This window comes from Terrapene carolina, unplaced genomic scaffold (assembly GCF_002925995.2).
Source record: "Terrapene carolina triunguis isolate 2854851 unplaced genomic scaffold, T_m_triunguis-2.0 Scaffold229, whole genome shotgun sequence".
Taxonomy (NCBI): domain Eukaryota; kingdom Metazoa; phylum Chordata; order Testudines; family Emydidae; genus Terrapene; species Terrapene triunguis.
Window position 1 is genome coordinate 866,491 of NW_020664580.1, and position 24,571 is coordinate 891,061.

The 24,571-nt window shown below is 40.3% G+C and overlaps 1 protein-coding gene across 1 annotated transcript in view; it reads right to left on the reverse strand.

The window, feature by feature from the left end:
- Positions 1 to 24,571, reverse strand: part of LOC112119785 (probable palmitoyltransferase ZDHHC11B) — a 78,545-nt gene that overhangs the window by 12,590 nt on the left and 41,384 nt on the right. The window contains exons 4-9 of the mRNA XM_026656372.2: positions 23,369 to 23,470; positions 20,578 to 20,702; positions 18,775 to 18,930; positions 12,059 to 12,180; positions 10,161 to 10,219; positions 1,076 to 1,184 (exon numbers count right to left, since the gene is read on the reverse strand). Of these exons, the coding sequence (XP_026512157.1) occupies positions 1,076 to 1,184; positions 10,161 to 10,219; positions 12,059 to 12,180; positions 18,775 to 18,930; positions 20,578 to 20,702; positions 23,369 to 23,470 (673 nt within the window). The remainder of the gene's footprint in view (positions 1 to 1,075; positions 1,185 to 10,160; positions 10,220 to 12,058; positions 12,181 to 18,774; positions 18,931 to 20,577; positions 20,703 to 23,368; positions 23,471 to 24,571) is intronic.

Sequence of the window (24,571 nt, forward strand, 5' to 3'; positions counted from 1 at the left end):
CAGCCCCTAGCTACCCCCTCCCTGCACCCTGAGCTACCCTCTGCCCACGCCCAGCACCTAGCTACCCCCTCCCTGCACCCTGAGTGGTTTTCAAACTTTTTGAACTGAGTCTCCCCTTTGAGTTATATTTTTTGGTTGCGTCACCCCTGGGTGGCCTGCTGAGGTGAGTCAGGGAGTGGAAGTGGCACTCCCTTCCTGGACCACATTGTGCGGGGCAGCCCTGCCGTCCCTTCCCCCACCCCCAAATAGAAGTCAAACTATCCCTATGCCCAAGGATCCCCCCTGCCGTCCCGGAGCCCCGAGTCCCTCCACTCCCACCCCTGCTGGGCACTGGAGTTTTTATAGCATGTCAAGGGGGGGCCTCAAAGAGAAAAAGGTTGAGAACCCCTGAGTTAGATAAAAGGCATATGTTAATCCAAATGATAGAGGGATCAATTAGATGACAAGTTTTAAATTAGGGTCCCTCGATCTAAAACATATAGCTATAAATAAAAATATTACTGAAAGAAAACTCTGCAGTTTAATTAGAAGGTTTACAAAAAAGGAGAATGCACGGAGGACAGTAATAGGTAACCTTAACAATATTATTTGAATGTAATCAGAGCATCTATTTACCTACCTTGCTCTGGTTGGGTAAGATTGTTTACTGGCTAATCAAACTATTTATGGATAGTTTAGTTCATCTCTGCTTATTAGGATGTTTTTTTGCTGAATTACTACGACTGCCAATTTCTCCAAAAGCCTTCTGATGCAATTATAAGAGAGAATAATGATATTAAGGATTTCATAAGGAGACTCCAGTAATTTTATTAACTGATTTTTATCTCTCTAATTAAACAGCTTGTGTTCAGCTCTAAACATTTTGAAAGTGGAGGTCGGGGCAGTGGACTAGGTGCTACATTTATAGTTCTGACTGTGTTAAAAATTAGTACAGTGCGCGCCTGCTCTTTTATCTCTGCAAGGCTTGCATCTGCATCATCTTTTTAAGATGGTCTGAATTCTGATGGTAAGATTCATTGCTGATAAATTAAGATAGAACATTTTTGCTTGTAAGTAATAAATGTATCATCATTACCTCTGGACCAGGAGACAAACTGGTAAAGGAAGCAATCTCAGATGCTTCGATACAGATGACGCTTGGGTGTTTAATGGAGACCTGTCCAGTTTCCTGATACTGTAGAGCTCTAGAAAAAAAGCAAGAGGAAATAAAAAGAAATGTCAGCTAAGAATTGAATTTCACCCTGATTTTACAGTCTCTATACTCAAGCAATACTTCTATTTACTTTCTGCGCAGGCCAAGACTGTACCCTTATTTGTGAAAAGTGGCTTATGTGCAAGCATCTGGGTATTTATTACTTTTTAGCTAAAAGGTTCTCAGTGCCTACAGTAACATTTCATTGGTATCCCAGAGTTGCAGAACATGTAACAAGTCCGTAAGAACAAATGCCTTTTAAAACACGATTTAAAAGAAACCCCCCTTTACCTCTAACTTATCATTAGACATATAAAACTAAGTTGAGAGAAAGTCAACTTAACCTTTTAAACCCAAAATTACAAAATATTTTTACTAGACTTTAATTTCTGAAATGGCTGATTTGAAAGGTCTTTGTCATGGCAAAATAAATCACTTGATTTTCCCCATTTTCATTCTCTGGCAGGTCCAAAAAAGGGAAGAAGTTTCATGTGGAAACTGACCATTTGCTATAAATGTGAAAGAACAAAGATAGGCTAATAGCAGAGCAGCACCACAAGAAGCCACTAATTAAAATGATCATTTCTAGGGCCACTGCACGCTAGATATACAAAAGAGAAGAGAGGAAATTCTAATGTTATGCGGAATACCAGCCAATATTTCTAGAACTGGGTACCTAAAGTTAGGCACTTAAATCCATATTTAGGGTCCCAGGTAAGCTGTTTGATTTTCAGAGGTCCTAAATATGAATATTTCTGCTTAAAGTAAGCAAGACTTGTGAATGTTTAACTCTGAAAATCAGGACACTTATGTACCTGGATAATTTAGGCAATTCAGTTTGAAAAATCTGGCCGCTTTGCACTGAGATAGCATCTTTGCTCAAGTGATCTTGAAGTGCTTTGCCTACAGTCATTAAGTTTCCTAACACCCTATGGAGGCATTACATCCACTTTACAAATTGACCAACAGGCAGCTTCTCGGCTCTTTGAGCTGTGGTCAAGTGAAAAATCCTCTGCTGGCCTCACCACAGAGATATTTTGCCAGCAATTTAGCAGAAAGCTACAATTCCTATCTTACTGGAAGTAGCGATGCAGAACAGAATCAGACAGAACAGTGGATTGTGAGAAGATCTCTGTAGTACCACATCTTAATACTATCAGTAAAAATCTCTGCAGTTCTCCCACTGCAAAGACACTTCCCTGATCAGAGATAATTTCATAAAATGTAAGTTTATAAGTACAGTTAAAAGTATGGTATCTTTACTTCCTTGATTGTGGGATACAATACAGGAAGTAACATTTCTTTAAACAAGTGGTTTTGTTAGGGGGATCTGTTACACATATGCCTCTCTTCTAGAAGACAGGTTTCAGAGTGGTAGCCATAAGTGCCGACTCCGTGGGTGCTCCGGGGCTGGAGCATCCATGGAAAAAAACTGGTGGGTGCTCATCACCCACCAGCAGCTCCCCGCCCCGCCCCCCCCCCGCTCCAGCTTACCTGTTCCGCGAGCGTGCTGCTATGTCTTGCTTCTCCCCCCCCTTCCCCCCCCAGCGCCGCGAAACAGCTGATTCACGGGGCAGGGAGGGAGGAGGGGGAACGCAGCGTGCTGGGGGAAAGAGGCGGGCCCGGGGCAGGGATTTGGGGAAGGGATTCAATAGGGGCAGGGAGGGGGGGGCAGAGTTAGGGCGGGGACTTTGGGGATGAGGTTGGAATGGGGCGGGGCCATGGGCGGGGAAAGGGCAGAGTCAGGGCGGGGCCAGGGGTGGGGAAAGGGGCCGGGGGGCACGGGCACCCACTGGCGCCGGAGAAAGTTGGCGCCTATGGTGATAGCTGTGTTAGTCTGTATCAGCTAAAACAATGAGGAGTACTTGTGGCACCTTAGAGACTAACAAATTTATTTGGGCATAAGCTTTTGTGGGCTAAAACCCATTTCATCAGATGCATGAAGGGGAAAATACAGTAGCCAGGTATAAATACACAGTACATGAAAAGATGGGAGTTGCCTTAATTAGCACTGACCCCTCACTTGGTAAGGCAACTCCCATCTTTTCATGTACTGTGAACCAATTTAGTTTAGTGGAGAAGTTCAAGGTTAGTTTAAATCCCGTGACATAGAATGTGCTATGAGAATACCTGGTTTCACAGCATTCTGCTCTTACACGTACTTTTGCTGCAGGAGAACATTACATCAGAGTTAACATTATAAAACCGCAGTCCTCCTTTAGTGTTATTCTCTGTTGCTTAGCTATAGCTTGAGTCATTTAACAGTTCAAAGGCAGCCAATACAAAATATTTGGATTTTCATGAATACTTTCCAAGCCTCAAGACAAAGAAAATGCCTTAAAAACAAAACTTTAAAATAGCAGTTAATTTTGATATTGACATCAGTAACGCAGAGGTTACACATGCCTAATTACAGAGCATGTTTGTGCACACACCTCTGAACACCAGGCTGTTATATAAGTCACATTGTAAATGGCCTATTAGTTTTAATTTTTACAAGCAGCTGAAACAATAATTCTTCAAAATACCGGTGTTATTTCATCCCCTAAGTATGCTGCTTCAGGTTTTCTTGCATCTTATCATCGGAGAGTTAAATCAAGCCTACGGGAGTTATATTGTTGGAGATTGTGGGCATATTTATCATTGCATTGCAATAGTCAGGGCCAGTGGAAATTCAAGTGGCACAAATAAATGAAATCAAAACTTTGATTCTAGAATTTTTCCATATTTTTTCTGTTTTTAAATTAAATACAAGTTCCAATTCTTCTCTAAGCACAGAGAGCATCAGCTATCAAAGGGAAAATGCCATAATTTGTAGAATCGTAGAAATCAAATGTTAACTATATAAAAGCATTAAACAATTACACACACAAAAACCCAACCCTGTTATTTCTTTCTGGTGGGGCTTCCCTCTCTATCTATTATTGCACCACTAAAATCAACAACCAGCCATTCAAGTTTGTGTCATCCATAGATGTGAAAACATCCACAAAGCACAGGTAAGCATTATTATCATCTCCATTTTACAGATGAGGAAACTTAAGAGCAGAGTGGTTAAGTGACTTGCCCAAAGTCACATAGCAAGTTCATGACAGAGCTTGGAGTAAAACCTACGTCTCCTAGCATACAGTCCAGTGCTATATCAACTAGTCCATGCTACATTTAGAATATAAGCTATTCAGGGCCAAGACTCTTTATCCATTTGGCAGCACCTTACAACTGTACTGTACAGAGATATAGAAATTTATGAGACTGCAAACAGAGTTAATAAGAGCTACCATTCTACTTCAAGCAGAAGATCCAATGATTTCAGCTCTGCATTTGAAAGCATGATAAAGGCAGGAGAGTCTGGAAACATTATTACATTCACAGTGTTAAATTAACTTCTTTTACAAGAACATTAAAAAAGAGAGAACAAGAGAACAGACAGATGTTAAGTATTGTTGTATATGTTTTAATAGAAAAAGATATTAATACAAATGTTAGGGCTCAGAATGTATAATTTATGGTAAATCAGATTCCGGATACAATAATTCAGATGCTAAAGGAAAAGCAATATATGTGGGAGTTTTAAAATCACTGTGTGTATGATGGGAATTCTATCTAAAATGTTATTTAAAAGAAGAGGCACAAATATAATGGAGACATGGCACATGGCTGTTGAGGGTGTCTCACTGCTTTTAACAAAGGGTAATATACTGGGTGAGAGCAGACTTGGCATTCATGGGTGAGTTTATTAATGTAATGACAATGTTAGGTGGATGAACAATCAAAGGAAAAGGGTATTCTGATCACTGAAAAAAGATGTTTCTAGTACAATCTATTTACAGGCAACAAAGAAAAATTATAAATACCTGAATACTTCTCGGACACAGATACCATAGGTCTGTGCAGGACAATCTAATAGAAGAGGGGTGGCAATACTTTTTGCTAAAGACTTCCCTTTTATTGTTTCAGCACAGCTCATAGATATAGAGAACAGATGTATTTTAATTAAGGGGTCCTTGAATGGTAAAACGTCTCAACTTAGCCAAGGTACATGCTCCCTATCACGGACAAGCTTCTTTCTTTTTAAATCAATTTTTGGGAAAGGGCTATTATTCTAGTGGGGGTTTTAACAAGGTGTTTAATCCCACTTTGGATCAATCGAATATACACACAGGGCATTCAAGAGGAAAAACAAAAAAGCCTGGTGACTGAATAGAGCTTTGTTCTAGGACCCCATCTTAGAATTAAAAAACTAGAATATTTCCAGAAATAAATAGAAGAAAATGACAATGAAGGGGGTCAATAAGATGTTCTTGGGGATGCTGAAAGGTAATAATAAAGGGGATCCTTATAAATAAAGCATCAGACCTCCGAGAGCTCTTGAAGAACAGAGTTTGGTTAAAGAACTTTCTGTTTTGGAAGGTAAACATAAGTCTACAGGATCAAAAAGAGTGTATAAGAAAATAATTCCAATAAGAGGGAAGATTAACCTGTTACAAACAGGTAAGGATGAGCAAACACTTAAAAACATTAAACAAAAGTATTATGAAAAGGACAATAAAGCTCATAGGCTTTTAGCCAGAAAGTTAAAAAAGAAACAGGATAAATCAGCCATCCCTCTGATTAGAAATAAAAAGAGATTTAGTAACTGGCATAAAACAGATTTCTGAAACATTTTCCACACTTTGTATGTTTCAGAACATCCAAATCCTGAACTTATAAACAGATATTTGAGAATGTGAAACTACTTCAGTTCTTGGGGATGATGTGGCAGCTCTTGGTAGGCAAATTGTTGCAGAGGAAGTTGAAGTTGTAATTAAGAATTTAAAATCCAAAAAAACCTCCAGGTTTTGATCAGATTTCTGGGGAGTATTAGACAGCTCTAAGTGTTGTTTAATGACATATTGCAGGGAAACAAGATAGCAGATGCATGGAAAGGGGCAAAGTCTGTCATTCCTAAAGAAGGAAATGATCTTAACAATTGTGCATCATACTGACCTATTTCTTTAATTCATGTGGATGCTAAAATGTATGCCAAGGTACTAGCAAACAGATGGAGTCTCATCAAATATGTTCACTCTAACCAATTGGGGTCTGTTGGTGGCAGACATCTATCTGATAATATCAGAAGAACTCTGAATTTGATCTATAATGTTAATTCTACCAGTTCTAATGTGCACGAAGCTCTTTGGGTGCTGAGAAAGGCTTTGACCAGCTGGAGTGGGAGTACTTCAGGCAGATTTTGGTAAGGTTTGGGTTTGGAAATCAGTTTTATAGGAGCACATTGGCCCTATATAATCATCCTCAAGCGCCTGTTTTGGTTATGGTCATCAATCCCCTCCTTTTAATTTGAAGAGGGTACAAGATGGGGGGATAACCGGCAACCCTGATTGCTTTGGCAATGGAGCCATTTGCAGTGAATGTGAGAAACAGACCCCGGTAAAGGGCACCAAAACACCTTCTGGATTAGAACACAAAATAGCTTTGTATGCCGACGATGTCTTGTTATAGCTGCAGAATTCAGAAACCTGCATTGGAATCTGGGCCGGTTGAGGATTCAGAATAAACTACAATAAATCTGAAATGTCAATAATTCATATTGCTAAAAAGGTACAAAAAACCCTGTGTTCAGCGGCATAACTTTAAATGGATAAAGAAATCTTTAAAATATTTAGGAATAAATACTATGGAGAAATATACAAATATTTTTAAGGCAAATTACCCTCCAATATGGAATAAAATACTTGGTGGAATGGAACAAATCTGAGATTTCTTGGCGAGGGTGACCTCGATAAAGATGAATGTCCTCTCAAAGTTATTTTTGTTTCAGTCTATCCCTGTCTGTATCCCTGACAGGACATCCAAAAAATGGCAGGATGCGCTATTAAAATCCATATGGAAAAAAAGAAAAAAGGGGGGTTCTGTATAAAGTTGTGTATAAGCTTACAAAATGGGGTGGACTAGCTTTCCCTAATTTGGCTTATTATTATTATTATGCATCACAATTAAAAGATGTGATCGACTGGATTAATAATAGCCTTTCCAAATACAGGGTGAAACTTGAAGATTGGAGCCCAAATATAGCTATTCATAGTAATTGTTGGGTTAAAAAGAAATTTAGGTCACTAAAATAATAATTAAAAAAAACACCCATTCATGCAGCCGACCGTAGCAGTTTTGGACATTTTAAAAAAAAATTTCTTGTTGCCAACGGCTTCTCCCTTCGCTACTTTAATTAATATTTCCTTGGAATAAATTCCTTATTAGCTGAGTGATTATTCATTGTGAGTAAGAGCTAAGATTACTCAAATCAAACAGCTGTTCCTGGGTCCTGATTTGAAATCATACCAAGAGGTATGTAATAATGTAAACATTGAAATATGGGATCTTTATATTTACAAGTCAAACATTTTATTGTGAAATCTGGATATAAGGTGGCTCCATCTAGACCTTTAACCATATTGGAGGAGTTAACCCAAGAGCAAGCTGAAACAAAAAGTTTAATTTCTAAGATATATACAATTTTTATTGAAAAAGATGTTGATAAAAGGTGGGAGAGGGATTTGGACAAAGAAATTGATCTGGATGAATGAGTATATCATTAAGGGAATATACATCTTCAATTTGTGTAACTCAAAGAAAATGTTTATAAATTGCTGGATAGATGACATTTGATTCCAGTTAAGAATCATCATATTTTTGCTACTAAGGAGGTGCTTTGCTGGAGGAGTTGTGGGGAAAGGAGAAAAGATGTGGGAACACATGTTGTGTTTATGTCCAGGAAGAGATTCATGTTATGACAAAAATCTGGCTTTCTAGAGATCCCCTGATCTGCTTACTTAATGCTCCAGTAAAGGATCTAAATTTTAAACAAATTAATTTTGTTATTGTTAGCAGCTAGACTTTATATTGCACATTACTGGAAAATGTGATTCCTCCTCCTATGGAATAATGGCATAGTAAAATATGGACTGTCCTTGTAATGGAAAAGTTTTTATGCCAAGCATATACACAAGAGAAGCACCAAAAAAGGATGGGCATTTAGAAATTTGGTCACCCTTTCTAGTGTGCTCAAAGGAGGGAGGATCCCCCGCTAGCAAACCAGAATCTTCAGCCAGGTTGTTTGAATATTAACCTGATCCTGAATATGTACAATGTAATATGTTAATGTTTTATTATACAGTTGCCTTAATAGAAAGATGGAAGGTTTCTAGCTTCAGGCAAGCAAGATAAATCAGGAGTCATGGAAGAAGCCAGTCTCAACTTGCCGCCTCTATTGCAAGAAGTCATTTACTCTAACCTGTGCTCCCAGTGTGATCTGCCTCCCTCACTGCTTGTACCAAATTCCTCCTTTAAACTGGGAACCACTAATGGAGAGCTGGATTATATCAGAGAGGTCAGGCAGGAGAGAGGAGACTTGGGTTGAAATCCTGGCCCCAGTGAAGTCAATGGGAGTTTTGACATGGATTTCAATAGAACCAAGACTTCACTATATGGTGTAAGGAACTGGGAGATAAGTCCAACAGCAGAGTGCAGAGAGCATGAAGAGGTCAATCATGTTGAGTGCTAGGATAACAAATTGGTTTCTCATTTGGGAGAGAAAGGGAAAGGAAGATAGATTTTAAGCCCTCCAGCACAGAGCTTTATGGAGGAGTATACTCTACTGGGCTTATCATCCTGGACAGCTACCCTTCTTCTATCTCTTCTGCCTCAGAAGTCTCTCTCTCATTGCCTGCCTTCTGACCAGCCTATCCTAACAGGCTGTCTGTACTGAGCACAGCTGCAGCCAGGAAAGCAGGCTGACAGCATTCCAAGAATGGAGACCACCATTTCCACTAAGTTCCCATTGTGGAAAAGTAAATTATGAGAAAAAAGGAATAATTTGATTTTTTTTTTTAAATGCAGCCATGCTTGAGATGTTACCAAAGGTGCGTGTGAAGTCTGGAGTTGCTATGGGCTCTAGTCTGTTAGATCTGAAGAGATAAAAAAGTGTTAGGTTCTCAGGACCAAATGTTATACAGGGGCCACTTTTCAATGCTTCCTTTTCAAATCTTGCAAGAAGATTGTCTGAAAACGTCATAGAAAATTCAATTGTCCTCTAAGAAATTAATATGCTAAATTTGGTGAAGCAATCTAATCTTTAACGTATTTAAAAGAGGGATTTTACTCCTGAATTTCCTACAAATCACAATATTACCTTTACTATGAAAATGCTACTCAGGGCCAGCTCTAGGATTTTTGCCGCCCCAAGCTAAAACAATTTTGGCCGCCCTTCCCCCCCCCCCATTTTTTAATTACCCCACCCCTGGCCCCGCCTCAACTCCGCCCCTTCCCCAAATCCCCAGCCCTGCCTCCTCCCCCCAGGCTCTCAAGCCTAGGAGGGAGGGAGGGAGGGACGGAGGGGGAGAAGCGGCGCGCACGCGGCGCGCGAACCAGCTGACTCGCGCACCGCTGCTCCCCCTCCTTCCCAGGTTTGAGAGCCTGGGAGGGAGGGCGAGTAGCAGCGGGCGAATCAGCTGTTTCGCGCACCATGGTGCGCAAGCGGCGGCAGCAGCGGAGGTGAGCTAGGGCGGCCGGGGCACATTTTTAGGGGCGGCAGGGGCGGCATTCTGGCGCCGGCAATGCCGCCCCTAAAAATGTGCCGCCCCAAGCACCAGCTAGTTTTGCTGGTGCCTAGAGCCGGCCCTGCTGCTACCACCTCCACAATTTGGCTTTATATGATACAAAGTCATTATTGCTAAATAATGGAAAGCAGGAGGAATGGGTGGCAACATTTTTACAGTAGGTTATGCATTCTTTTTAAGATTGTAGGTGCTGAGGTTTACACCACACATGATCCCTGCCCCAGATATCACACATTGATTTGAATCTACGGTAACAATTTTTAAATCTTCAGACAAAAGCTGTTCAATGTAGTTATGCACAGCTAAGGTAGGCTTTAAACATGGATACATTCTATTTAATTTTATATTTAACTCACCCAGATTGAGATGAAACTGAAACCTCACACTCCTTTTGTTGACTTGCTAAAGACAAATCCTAAAAAAACCCCAAAAACAAACAAAACCCCCACCACGTTAGAATTTTGTACCTCTAGACAGTCTCTAGACAATATTTTTGGAAAGTTTTATATTGCTTTGAACAAATGAGGCAAAACAAATATTTGTATAATGCTATTAAAATACATTTTTAAAATGGTATACTAATTTATTAAACAAACAAACCCTTTACTTGTTACTGAATAAGTCTCATTCTGTGGGTGGGCAAAATCTCGTGTTTTAATATAATAATTGATCTTATTTATCCAGCACTCAACAATATGCTAGGTATTACACACACACACACACACACACACACACACACACACACACAGTCTGTGCCCCAAAAAGCTTACAATCTAAAAGGTCAGAAACCACATTACACAGAAGAAAACAAGAAATGGGAAGATTAGAGGAAAGCAGGAGGAATGGGTGGCAACATTTTTACAGTAGGTTATGCATTCTTTTTAAGATTGTAGGTGTTGAGGTTTCATTTTAAATGTTGATAGGATCAAATGTTCAAAGCAATACTTGTACCTGAAAGTCAGAACACACACCACATCGTAGCTCTCTGAATATAAAGATGACTATTAAAGAAAGAAGTTATTATGATGGACAACAGCATTTGCCATTTTTAAGACCAATAGAAGAGGCACTCATTCCCACATGCTTTACTGATCCAGATAACCAATCTGGGGCAACAGGTTAGTCTCTCATTTGCACTGATGTTCTTTATTAAGAGGTCAATATGCTGGTGTTCTTCCACATGAATACATTATTAGACAATTCACAGTCAGCTGCAAGATTTTTGTCTTCTGGTGTTGTTGATGTTATAGTGTTGCAACTTATGATTTTAATCAGAAGTCATGATATTTGGTGCTTTTCTTAAATCTCCACCTCTTAGACTCAAGTCAGCTTTCATTTAAGGGGGAAAAAAGGGTAGTAAATTTATAGCCCTCATGATTGGGAAGGAAAGCTTGAAAACAAACCTGAAGAGCTCAAAAAAATTGGAAGGCAAATAAAAAGAACCCCACTTTAAAAACAAAACAAAATAGAATGCTCAGAATTTTTCAGCCAATCTCATACATTTTGGGGGCATGAATCAAGACTTCTGAATGCTAGGAGGTGGCAATACTGATGAGACAGAGTTTTAGGTTAAATTGCAGACAGTCCTCATATCTTTTAGAATGTTTGCCTTGTTTGCTTTCCTAGCTTCAGCTCAGAATTTTGGCATTCTGTGGCCCTTCAGCTGCTAACTTAACAATTTTTAAATGTGGACATAAAGCTGAACTCTAATCATATGACCTCAGTGTTCATGGTCTTCCTGTGCTTCAGCACCTCAACATTGGTGATTTTGCACTGCCACTTAGCATGTGCACTCTGGTGCTGGTGGAACTTGTCAGGTGGACATACTGAAAGAAAAACAACATACCCAGAATGCACATCCATATAAATGGGTGGTGAAGGCAACAGTCCGGTACACCATCAGCTTGTTTTTTCAATTTAAACCCATGCTGGATCCAAATTGGTTTTTGCAGGGGTTGTTTTTGGCTTAAGGTCCATCCTTCATCATGAGATAGCACTTACCAAGCATTTACCAAGCTACCTACAGTAAGACAATTTGCTGGAAAAAAAAAATTCCCTTATCAGCATTTTAGCTGATTTGGTGTAAACTTTTCCTGAGCTCATCTGTTAGCTATCAAAGAATCCTTCCTTCTCAGGCGGTGGAATCCCTAGATTTCTGGCCCACCATATCAATTTCCAACACTAACTTTGCAGAACTCACAGGCACCAGAAAGAAGATGGATTTCTGGATGCAAGAGGGGGAACAAGGTCCTACCTGTAGGGGATCCATTCTGACAGATGTATTTTCTGTTACTTCCACATCACTTTCTGGGTCCCTGGTATTCTGCGTGCGTCGCTGCTCTGTCATATAGTCAAAAGTACTCAGCTTCTTGCCCACTGTTTACAACAAAGAACATAAACTACAATTTAATTTAAACTTATCCCTTGTAGCTATGCAATTTACAGCACCCAAAAAACCACAGCACCACATTTTAAATAGGAGATTATCCAACCTCCCTACACCACCTGAATCAAGGACCCACAATGTGTATTTCTTTGTTTCTACATTTATATTTAGCACACTCGAAAGGCTGTGAAGTGGCTACTTTGTTTCATCTCTATCATCAATAGCATCTAATCATCGTAGCACTTGGTAGAATTGTATTTCCTTATGGATATTCTGTTGTAATGAACTTCAGCTTCATCAATCATCATCATGTGGGATTTGGCATTCGAAACTGTAAATCAACACACTTATAATGATGTAACCGTGGAGAAGTGTCCCTGAAATGTTGTACAGTATGATGCAGCTGCAGCCAGTTGTTACTGGCAGAATGACAGACAAGTTTTCAAGAGGCTGCACTATACCATGTTCAGAGCACAGGAAGTCCTGGAAAGATTGAAAGAAATATTAGGTGCTCACAAAGAGGGGAACACAGAGTTAAGAAGCTTCCATCTAAGCTTTGAATAGCAAGTAGAGCTGTTCAAACGGAGCTATTTCATTCTGGCCGTGTCTATGTGTGAAAGTTCTCTTCAATTTCAATCCATGCTGATGGAAACTTGGAAGTTTCACTTTGGAATTTCCAGTTAGAAAGAACCCAGTATCACTAAGTACCTCGCCACACAAAGCATGGTCAATTTGTGGAACTCATTGCCAGGGGATGTTGTGAAGACCAAAAGTATAACTGGGTTAAAAGAAGAATTAGATAAGTTGATGGAGGAAAGATTCATCACTGGCTATCAGCCAAGATAGTCAGGGATGCTACCCCATGTTCTGGGTGTCCCTAAGCCTTTTACTGCCAGTTCCTGGGATGACAGGGGATGGATCACTCAATAATTGCCCTGATCTGTTCATTTCCTCTGAAGCATCTGGCATTGGCCCCTATTGGAAGATAGGATGCTGGGCTAAATGGACCATTGCTCTGACCCAGCATGGCCATTCTTGTGTTCTTAAATAAAATGCACTCAAAATGGCCAACTTTCAACACTGAAAGCATGCCAAAAGTCTGTGCAATTTTGATACAAGCTTAAAATTTACCCCAACTGATCGTTAATCTTAGCAACTCTGTCTACATATATGATTGGTATTTCAAGATGGTGATGAAACATGAAACCAGATGAGATTCATGTGGTTTTACATTTCAATAAAACTTTCTTTTGTCAATTTCTACCATCCAGTCTAACACACTAACCAGATACTGGTACATTTCCCCAAGAAGAAGGAAAACGTAATGGAGCAGGAATCTGATTGCTTTTTCTCATCCATTGTCTCTGATCAATACATTTTGAAATGAATACATTTAAGGAAAAACAAGTGATTTAACTTTTTAGATCTGGTTGCTGTACCAGTAGTTCTAGCAGATTTGGAAGAAAACCAAGCCACAAATTCCTTTCTCCCCTGTTCCTAATCAACAGCAACAACAGGCCAAGCAGCCTGAAGACAAGAGGAAAAAAATCCTGATACCTTTTTAAATAAGTTTTTTCACCATTTCCCATAGCAGTTCCTGTGCAGGCTGAGGCACTGCTCTAGAGAAATAGGCTGTGTACATAGGCACAGAGGCACCCCTCAAAATTTTTCCCTACGTACACACCGTCAAACCCTGTGGAGCCATCCCCACTGCAGCTGATGGCCCCAGCACCTTGCCTGCCTGGTCTACACCATCATCAGCCCTTGCCTTCTAGCCTGGCCCACCCAACTGCAGTGTTACTTCCCACCTTGAGAGAGGATGCAGACTGCTGGAAGTGGGGCGAGGATGGGCAGGCCCCTGGGGGGGGCGGGGGAGCCCTGGTGAGGAGGAGCAACACTGGCTGCCCCACTGCCCACTATGACCATGCATCACGACAGAGGGGATGTGAGGCCAGAATTGAGTGGCATTGCGGCCCACACCCCCATGCACAACACCATTCACTCAATTTTGGTCCTGTTACCCTCTTGTCACGACAAGGTTTGTGGGGCCAAACCTGAATGGGTAGTGGTCAGCTAGTGCTGCTTCTCCTTGCCGCTACCAGAGGTATGCGCGATTGCAGGCCCCACTGCATGGGCACCTGGAGCATGGGACCAGACATCATGAAACCCCTTTTTTTTCCCCTGTGCCAAGATTCTGTTTGTGTCAGGTCTGGGTGACCTCATTATCCTTAAAATGGACATTTCTACACAAGGATTTTCAGCAAGTACCTTTGCATTCATTCTAGAAAACAAGTACAACTGACTTGGTTAGCCTGTTTGGTAGTTCCCATCCCCGGACAATCCCTGTGCCTGACTCATGGATGAACTGGAAGTGCTTGCGAAGATCTGCACAGCTTGATAGGAGATTATTGGGTAATTCTGCCAGGTGTTTGTTTTTTTTTTAAGCCAGAGAATTTTCCTTTTTCCTGCACTTGCGGAATTCCGTTTACACCGTTCCCTGTTCTCACTCTGTTGTTTTCTTTGAGCACCTCACAGCCAACACAGCTGCCCTCGAGTCCAAGCCATGAGCACAGTGCAGCTCTCCCTGGCTCCATGCGGGGGTCCCGGGAGGAGGGACATGTGCAGGGGAACAGCTGAAGAAGCAGCCCCAGATTTGTCCCCTAACTCTGGGAGCAGAGAAAGAGGAGCTGTGGCAGAGTTTAAACGTGTGGCCAGTTCTGGGATGTTTGAAGGCACCGAAGAGGCTGCCCTGCAGCAAGGAAAAGAGCCTCTCCGGGGGGCATGAGGTTCAGGTGACTCAGGAGGGGGCTTCTTGGCTTGGAAGCATGCTGCCCACAAAAGCAGGAGTTAGAGCCATAATCCTATCAATACCCTGCCCAGGGGTAGCCAGCCAGCTACAGGAGTCCTCTCCTATGAGCGACTCCAGGCCCATTTTTCTTTTTTTCAGGGCAGTGTGTAGCTTTCTCTACCTGCTTGAGAGAGAACTAGACCTGTGGTGAACAAGCAAGCCCCTCATATAGAGGGATGACACCACCAAACGTGTTCATTGTATTGCTTCCACCTGCTGGCTGGGAGGTACCATTCCCAAACATCTGCATTGATTGACCAAGAATCAGCAAACTTCTCTCTAATCATAGCCTGGCTGAGAAAAGTAGATATAAATGCAAGTATACAACAGTGTAATATTAAGTTGCACTAAAATATAAAGGTTTTTTTCTTTGTCAAAGCCTTTTACATGTACTAGTTTATTCTTTTTGGGTGCATTGCAACAATTAAGTGCACATACTTCAGTGCTTCAAAACATTAGAGTGGAATTATGTAGTCTCAGTAGCAAATCCATAGTTAAGATGTTAAGACTTTTTCATAAAGCTAAATTTTATACCATCTGTCCTCTAACATCCATCAAAAAGAGTCTTTCCACTTGAATTTTTGTATGTTTGATGTCCTGCCAGAGAAGAATCATGTATTCTAAAGCTAGAGATGGACTATACACTGGCCATTTAAGATCTGAAACCTCCAAAAATGACTAGTATTTCATTTTGCAAAAAGTTTAACTTATTTGCCATTTCACATAAACAAATAAAAACAACAACGTTAGCCTACGAATTCCAAATGTGTTGCATTTACTAATCCTTAAGGAGAGTTCACAAACCAGGTTCTATTAAAAACTTTGCTGGGAGGTTAACTGAATACTGTGTGCACTGTAGGGAAAAACATTTCAAGTGCTTCAGAAATTCTTCACGAAAATTATAGCTTTCCATCAAGAACCATGCATAGTTTTCAGCGTCATAGCAACTTTTATGCCTGGATAGACATTTACGACTAGATCATAAACCACAGTGACGAATCCTGTACTGCCAGAGAGTTCTATTTGATGACACAATAAGTCACTTCCATCTCTTCTACAAAGGAGAACTGACATGAAAAAATGAAGCATAGCATTATGTTTGCATTTATAGCGAGTGATTTCAAAGGGTGATTGTGGAAACATACTATACATTTCCTAATTTTCAAATGTTTGTTTGGAATTAAGATGTTCTAAAAAATTTATATTAAAATAAATAAATCTCTATTTACCACCTTTACTAAATTAAAGGTTTTCTGGGAATAGAAGTTTTGTGGCTATTAAGTTCAAAGCATATTTGCAATGGTGTGAATATCATGGATATTTAATTATATCCTCCAACCTACCTAGAGAGTCCAAACAGTTAATTTTCAAGATGTATGTGAATATCTGTTTCATCAGGTATGGATAATTTTTAAATGTATCATGTGTTGCCAAAGCAAATAAAGGATGATTAAAAAATATTATAAAAGTCAAAGTCTGATTTCTTGAGTAGTCACATGACTAAGGCAAATTATTGTCAAGAAGCACATTTAAAAAGGTCAAACATCTTGGTAATAATTATTTTAGTACTACCCCATACTCTGGACTTGAAAAAGAAAAACATGAAGAAAGCTAGGCTACCGGTGAAGTACTCTGGAACCTTTAATCTGATCGAATACAGTAAGAAGGGAAGAGAGTCACTGTAAAAAGCATAGAATGCTGTGGATTTCAATAAAGATACACCCACATCACTGGTAATTAATCAGTTTCCTTCTTGAAAAACAAGAAACACTCAAAAGCTCCCAATTTTTTTTTTTTTAAAACTTAGGTCAAAATATCTACACAGAGAAAAAACACTACAATTAAAGTATGGAATGCAGTTTTGCAAAGCACACTGTACAAGAGAACCTTGCAATGCTTAGTTCACTTCTTGACATGCCAGTATCTAGAATGCTTTTCCAGCTCAGATATTTCATGGTGGTAAAAATGTCTCTGCTCTGGAAACGGAAAGATTTGAAGCTGGTTGTGTATACACCGGGGTGAGATTCTGTGCTACGCCTCAAAAAGAGGTGCGGCACAAAACTTCCAGTCCAGGGTGAAGGAGGACTGTGGTGGCATTAAAAGCCCACCTTTGCGCTCTTCCAATCTGGGCGGATACAGGGTCTGGAGAAGCCCCTGGGGTAGTTAGATAGGCCCCCTTCGCTCTCTAAAGTTACAGCAGCATCCCTGGTCTGCCTTCCAGGCCACAGTGGTGCTTGGAATTTCTGCAATGCTGTGTGCAGTGGTGGCCCCACCCCCAGCACATTCCCCATGCCAGGGCTTGCAAAAGGGTCCTTGGGAGATGGATTCCTGGCTCTCTTTTATAGTGTCTCCACTGGGAGAATCTTCCCCTAGCTGGAACCAGGGCTTTTAGGGCTCCTTTGTGCCACTCCAGTCCTTTTACCTGGCATAAGCAGGCTGGTTCTTCTCACCCCACATTCTTGCAAAAACAGAAAGCATAACTAGCAAGGTCAATTGGCTATATGATCAAGTTCAAAATGCCATTACATCTTATATCACTTCAACTGAAATGCATTTGTAGAAGTGAGGCAGGAAGAGGTGATGATCAAAAGAGGGGTGGAAAGAGGGAAGGTTCTATTCATAAGCTTTGAAATTACATGTACGTCATATTATTTTGAAAACCAATTAGGGAAACAAATTTGAAAAAAAAAAAGTATAAATATTTTAAATGGTACTTAAAATATATTTATTTTGTAATTGCAAGAAGATGCTTTAAGTGATGCACTGGCACTGAATATACTCTAGATGTTCTCCCCCACCCAAGTGGCATATAGAAACTTTCAACTTCACCGTACCTAAAAACATACATTGGGATGCATTTGCGTTTTATTGTTAATGAACTATTATGCATATCCACCAAAGCAGTGGAAAATTAAAAATAAAATAAACAAATACTAAAGAAAATATTCTTCCAGCTCTTCTGAATGTCTGCATGTCAAACAACATGCAAATAAGAATCAAGTTTTTTTCTTTGGAAAACTGAAAAGTTGAAGGGACACAAGATTACAAATATTGGTCCAATATTGACCAAAGGAAGATACTGAAAGATAGTTAACCACATGAAAAGTACATATTTGTAGATTAATAGAGTTTTAAGGCCAGCAGGGATTATGATTATCTAGTCACAAACTATAGAATTTCATCCCATAATTCATGCATCAAGCCCAGAACTTCTCACTGAACTATCATATCATTAGGAAAGACATACAAACTTGATTTTAAAATGCCAAATAAAGTGAATCTTTGATCCCTCTTTAGACCCTCTTAAAGTAAACCCTTTAAAAGGAAGCAGAACTATTTCTTTCCGCTTTATAGGAAGAGTATACATTTCATTTTGTATGCAGAATCTTCCACGGGGTGATGTTCACTCTTTGGTAATTAAGCTAATTCAAATACTCAAGTCTTCGTCTTTTTCTGTTATTGGTAAATTTCCTGGCCAAACTGCATTTGTGCATGCAAAACGTAATATACTACTGGGGACAGAGTTGCCTAACACTTTCTGTTATAACTCTCTGTTCTCAGTTGCTTATAACTAACGCGCTTCAGCCATTGAGGCTGAAGTTTTCCAAACTTGGGTTTATAGATATTTAAAACAAATTAAAAAGATGGAACCTTTATAGTCGTTGATCGCAACAGACTGAGAAGGATTTTCCTGAAACAATCACTGCCCACCTGCTTATAGAGAAATATTACATACAGAGGTAAAGATGAAATATCAACAAGTGTCCCAGTAGCAGGAGCGATGCAATTCCCAGGAGCACAGTGATCACCGCTATAGCCAGGATTCCAGCTGCTGTAGTCTCCGCAGGAGCAACAGGAAGAAAGGCCAACCACGTGTTGTTTCCAATGACTCCTACCAGGGCAAAGTAAAGGGGGAAAATAAAACACTTCATCCTTCTGGTAATGGAAATAGGAAAAACCAAGCTACCCACAGTCTCTCCTACAGCTCAAGTAATTCTCTCTTAACAACTGGGCTTTTTGACTGTTCTTTGCACAAGGCTATTCACCGCTTATTTGTTTTGATTTAAAAAAAAATTCTAAAACAGAACCAGAAGGATAAATAGACTTCCTAGCTCTGTTTACTTGGACTACTCATGAGTCCTCAAAAACTGAAGAGTGCGGGAGTGTAACAGACTGGGGGTAAAATTTTCCAAAGCAAGTAAGTGAATTAGGAGCCTAAGTCTCATTGACAGTCAATGTGACGTAGGAGGCTAAGTACTTCATCACTTTTGAAAAATGGTACTTAGAGGTGCTTTTGAAAATTTTACCCTAAAGCACTGTCCCAGCATTTCTGGAGATCTGGATTCACATCTTGATTCAGGTCACAAATCTAGTGGTCTGAGCCAGACCCACCTCACAAAGCTCTGGCTAACCATGGCACAATTACTTTCTGCTCAAAGAGAATCTCAGAAATGAAATGGTAGGAAGGTATTACGGATCAGGGTGTAACTAGAAGAGTTACACGGGGGAAGCTTTGCATCATACACATCTGGCTCCAGCAAAGCCTCCCTTGAATGAGTGCCAGATTGACTTATACTTCTCCCCCATCTCCCCAACTAATTTCTGGAAGTCTAGAAATCATACATCTCTGTAAATCTACTAAACATGTAGTAAATCATTTAAAATAGCCTTGTGTTTAAATCTCCATTTCCAGTGTTATGGAAGACAGAAAAATTGATATAAATATCTTTTTTAGATACACCTCTACCCTGATATAACGCTGTTCTCTGGAGCCAAAAAATCTTACCGCGTTATAGGTGAAACCGCGTTATATCGAACTTGCTTTGATCCACCGCAGCGCACAGCCCCGCCCCCCCAGAGCGCTGCTTTACTGCGTTATATCCGAATTTGTGTTCGGGTCGCGTTATATCGGGGTAGAGGTGTATTACGTATTTAAGAGTATTTCTCATACAGCTAGAAACAAAAATTTAGATTAGGGCCAGTAGAATATCTGAGTAATTTAAGGGTATTTAAAAGCACTTTTACTTTACATACTCCTTCTACATATCTGTGTGCACTCCTAAGTCATATGTATGCAGTAAAACTCCTCTAGTTGAATGTGAAGACAGTTTAAACTCATATGCTTTACACAGTAAGTTATTTGGCTAGATAGGCAAAACACAGCAGCCACTGTTGGACCCAGAAGTCCATCATATACAGGGACTTGTTTTATTACCAGGTCAGGAATATGGTGGTCTGTACCCAGGGGTTATATTCCCTAATCTTGGGGAAAGATCTGAAATCTTTAACTTTCACCAAGAAAAGCAGAAGAGACAAGCAGAAAAGAACTCACTTTAATTTCTCATCTAAAGAATGACATCTTTAACAACACAGCATCCTCCCAGCACTGCACTAGTGTCAACCAACAACCTTCTGACCAAGAAGTCCTATTGACATCTTCTTTCAATGAAGTTTATACATAACTGGATCTCTGGGAGCAGTACCATTAGACAAACTACGTAAAAAGTACACAATATATTTTAAGTCAGTGGAAAAATACTTTCAAACTGAGGTGCTGTGCGTAGTTCTGCTGGATTCACAAAGTACTGGATGAAGACATAAAGGATCACCAGTATCAGGAGGAAGACACCAAGAACAGCAGAGGCAACAGCATTGAAGAAAAACCTATGTACATAAGAGAAACAAAACACTATACTCAGAGGATGACCAGGCATGCAACTTCACAGAAATGAAGCTTTCATGAACTTCCACTGATTTAAAAGAATAATATTTGTTTATTTATAAAATACCTTTCAAGTAAAAAATACAAGTATGAAATTACATCAATCTCAGTTAAAATACTTAATTCACATCCCCAAACACCCACACACAAATGAACGCTTAACTCCCTCCACTCCCCACAGGCCACTGTCTCAAGAAAAAGCCTGTGTAACCATATGCCTGTAGGCATCCACTGAAGGTCAAATAAATAATTGGACTCTGTTGGTCCAATGGTATGAATTTCAGCATCTTTGGCTGCTCACCAAACACAGCCTGCCTCCAGCCCCCAGATGTTTAAACCTGATAGCTTGTGTTTCTCAAATGACTTAAGCCAATTGAATAGAAGAGGCAAATTTGTAAATTAGCCAAGAAGGAACCAAACAACATAGGACTTCCATAGATGAAAACAGACAATCTGGGTTGTACAGTGACAAGGGAACCCAGGTTCACCAGTACTGTCAATTGTAACGTCAGTGGCTGTAATGGAAGAGAAGAAAACTTCTTTTTTGTCTCCATTACAGCCATTGCATAAAACTTCAAAAGTGATTTATGGTATGATCAATCAGATTTGAAGGTTGGTTTCTGTCACCAGCACTCAGCCTTCTGCTCTTCTCTTTCCATTACCTCTATCACAGGCTGCCTGAAGAAAAGGTTGACCTGTGAGGAGGATACAAAACTGGGGGTATTAGAACAACCCTACTGACAGTAGAGGACAAATAAATCAGTGTCTAACCGGATCACTGAAAGAGTAGTCCACATGCATTGACATTGAATATTCTCCCTTAAAGAGCTTTGAAACCCTACTGGGCCACTTGTCTTTGTGGTTAAGCAAATAAAATGGTTCCACCGCACCAGAGAGAGCAAAGGGTAAGCCCTGATGCCAAACCAAAATGAGAACATTTACCACCCCCAGCCCGTCCAAATCAGAGATCAAATCCAAAGCAATCTAGCTTTAAATTTAGTGCCAGAACCCATAAGGGAGAGCCCCATAGATGTCATGTACAATGTGACATCTAAGGTCACTCCTGAAGTATCATCCACATTTGCACTGGAATCACCCAGAAGAATAAGCCTCTGACTACAACACACGGTTGTGGTACTTGAGCACAGCTACACTCCAAATCCCTTATCCATCCACTGCTGCCCAATAAACCCTAATCTGTCTCAATGGGGTATATGACCCCAGAATATTTTATAATGGCAACAAGACTTTTTTCCACTCAATGACTCCCAGCCAGGCCATCTACAACACACCTGTTACACCATGGGATTGGAAGCTTATACCCCAGAGCCATTTGCTACTAGCCAGGGTATTGGGACAAGGTCAAAAGATTGTTCCACCCACCGACCAAATTAAAATAAATCCCTCTAAACATAGCCCCCATTCATCTCTCTACACTAAAGAACCTCACCTACTTCTCATTTTCTAGAGTCTGTTTTAAAGTGTGGCAAAACAAAGAACCACTCGAGTTACTGTGGCTTCACTACAAAATATAGACTCGTCATTTTCCACTCACACTCCTTTTGTTACTCTTCTGTTCAAACAATTCAGCTTTTTCTTTTCCATTCAGCTTGTGGCATTTTAAATGTGAAGACGAATTTACACAATTTTCACCATAAATCCTATTCAGGGGCTGAAGCAGCTCACATTTTGTTCTACTCTTTTTGTAAGTGCTCACATATACATCTTTATATATCCATAGAGTAGGTAGCAGGCTCTCACTTTGAAGCTTCTTTCCTCATGACCAATAGTTGACTACTTTACAAACTGAAGACTGGCATGTAGAATTCAAAAACAAGGGGGATTTGGTAAAACAAATATCACTTGGGTTTGCTTCAGTCTATTTTACCTTCCTTACAAGATATAATTAGGCATGGAATATTCTAGTTAATATTATATGCATTTCTTTTATTCACTCTGTTCTATGTAGTATAAAATCCAATATAAGAAAAAAGGAAATTAATTTATTTACTGTATTCTTTTTGGACTATGCTGCAAATTTGAATAAAAATGAAATGCCTACAGTACAACAAAAGATATTTTTAAAAGCACACATTTTATTAATTACAGTATAGCAACAATACACTTAGTACAGATCAAACAATACCAACTAAGGACACTTATTTAATTCAAAGATCAAGTCTTGCAAGATAAGAATTAACTCTCAAATTGGTCAGTGAACATATATCTGCCATAGCTATTGTGACTAGACATAGTGGTCGAGCAACTTCCTGGCTAGCACATAGATTGGTACAGTGGACTTATTAGAAATGAACTGCAAACACAGTAAAAACTGGATGTTTCTGGGCCGTATGGGGGAGGAAAGGGATATATTTAAAACTGATTTCCCAGGGAGGAGTCAATAACTTGACCTCACTTTTCCACCATTGAATAAAAGGCTCCTGTCATAGGAATGTTCCCTCCAAATCAGCCAATCCCTACCAAGCAGTTAAATGTCCTCAAAGGGGGCAGGTGGAAAAAGCATATGGTTCATTGTGAAGTACACTTAGCTCCCATTGATTTCTTCATGACAAATCAATATTATCAAAGCTAGCCCGTAATGGCTTACCAGTAATTTCTGCCTCCCACACAGTTATTGAGCCACTTACAGTGGTGATCGAAGTCCGCAATGCACTTATTACAGGCACTACAGTGTTTGGCTTTTGGCCCTCTAAAAACAAAAAGATATAAATAAAATGGAGTAAGAATTAGTCAGCAAAACAGGCCACACTTACGGAGACACGGGCAGTCTCCAACAGACAGATGTCTTATAACAGGTTTATATATTACCCTCCAAAAACAAAAATCACAAGCAGTCCAAGACACATAGCCCTTTCCATCCCCCCACGATTCCTCACCCCTCTGCATTCTAATCAGGATTCCTCTGGCTGTCCTCCTATCTGGCCTGGCCACCAGCAAGGAGCACAGGAGAGACAGTCTCCCTGCTCTCAGTTTGTGTCTGATATACCAGGATCCCTTGGCGGGTGGGAAGAGCAACTGCAGGTAAAGTCCCACTAAGGCTATGTCTACACTACGGCTTATGTTGGCATAATTGATGTCACTCATGGGGGGTGAAGAAATCATCTTCTCCCCCCTTCCCTGAGCAACATAAGTTACATCAATTTAAGCGTTGGTGTGGACAGCGTTATGTTGGCCAGAGAGTTTCTCCGGTCGGCTTACAGCGGCTACACCAGAGAGCTTACAGCAGTGCAGCTGCACCACTGTAAACTCTCTAGTGTAGCCAGGCCCTAAGTCTCTGCAGAGCTTGGATGGAGCATGCGGTCATGGTGAGAACGTACAATCTAGAACAGGTCGGAGCTGTGAGTGGATGGAGCATGCTCAGGGCAGATAGACTCTTTGGGAATTTAGCTGCCACACTCTTACAAGTGTCTACTAACTGTTGGCGAACAGAGATTATTCAGAAGTATGTAACTTGGCCAGATTTGGGCTCATTTTCACAGAGATAGCAAAAAAAGCACATTCCAGGGCAACCCTCCTGCCAAATTTCAAGTCCCTGCTCTGAAAGGACGGACCCTCAGAAAAAGGGTTTTTGAGAAATTTTTTTTCCCTAATAAACATGGACAGCACAATATATTTCCCCCTGTTCTCAGAAATAGCCGAATCATGTTAGCTGAAACATTAAAATCACCCTGGAGCAAACCCCTGGTATGGAAAATTTCAGCCTGAAAGGTGAAATCTGTGAAAGTTAAAAGCAATTGAAAATAGGATCTTATAAGGGAATTGCCAGGCAACCTCAACTATAGATGGTGCT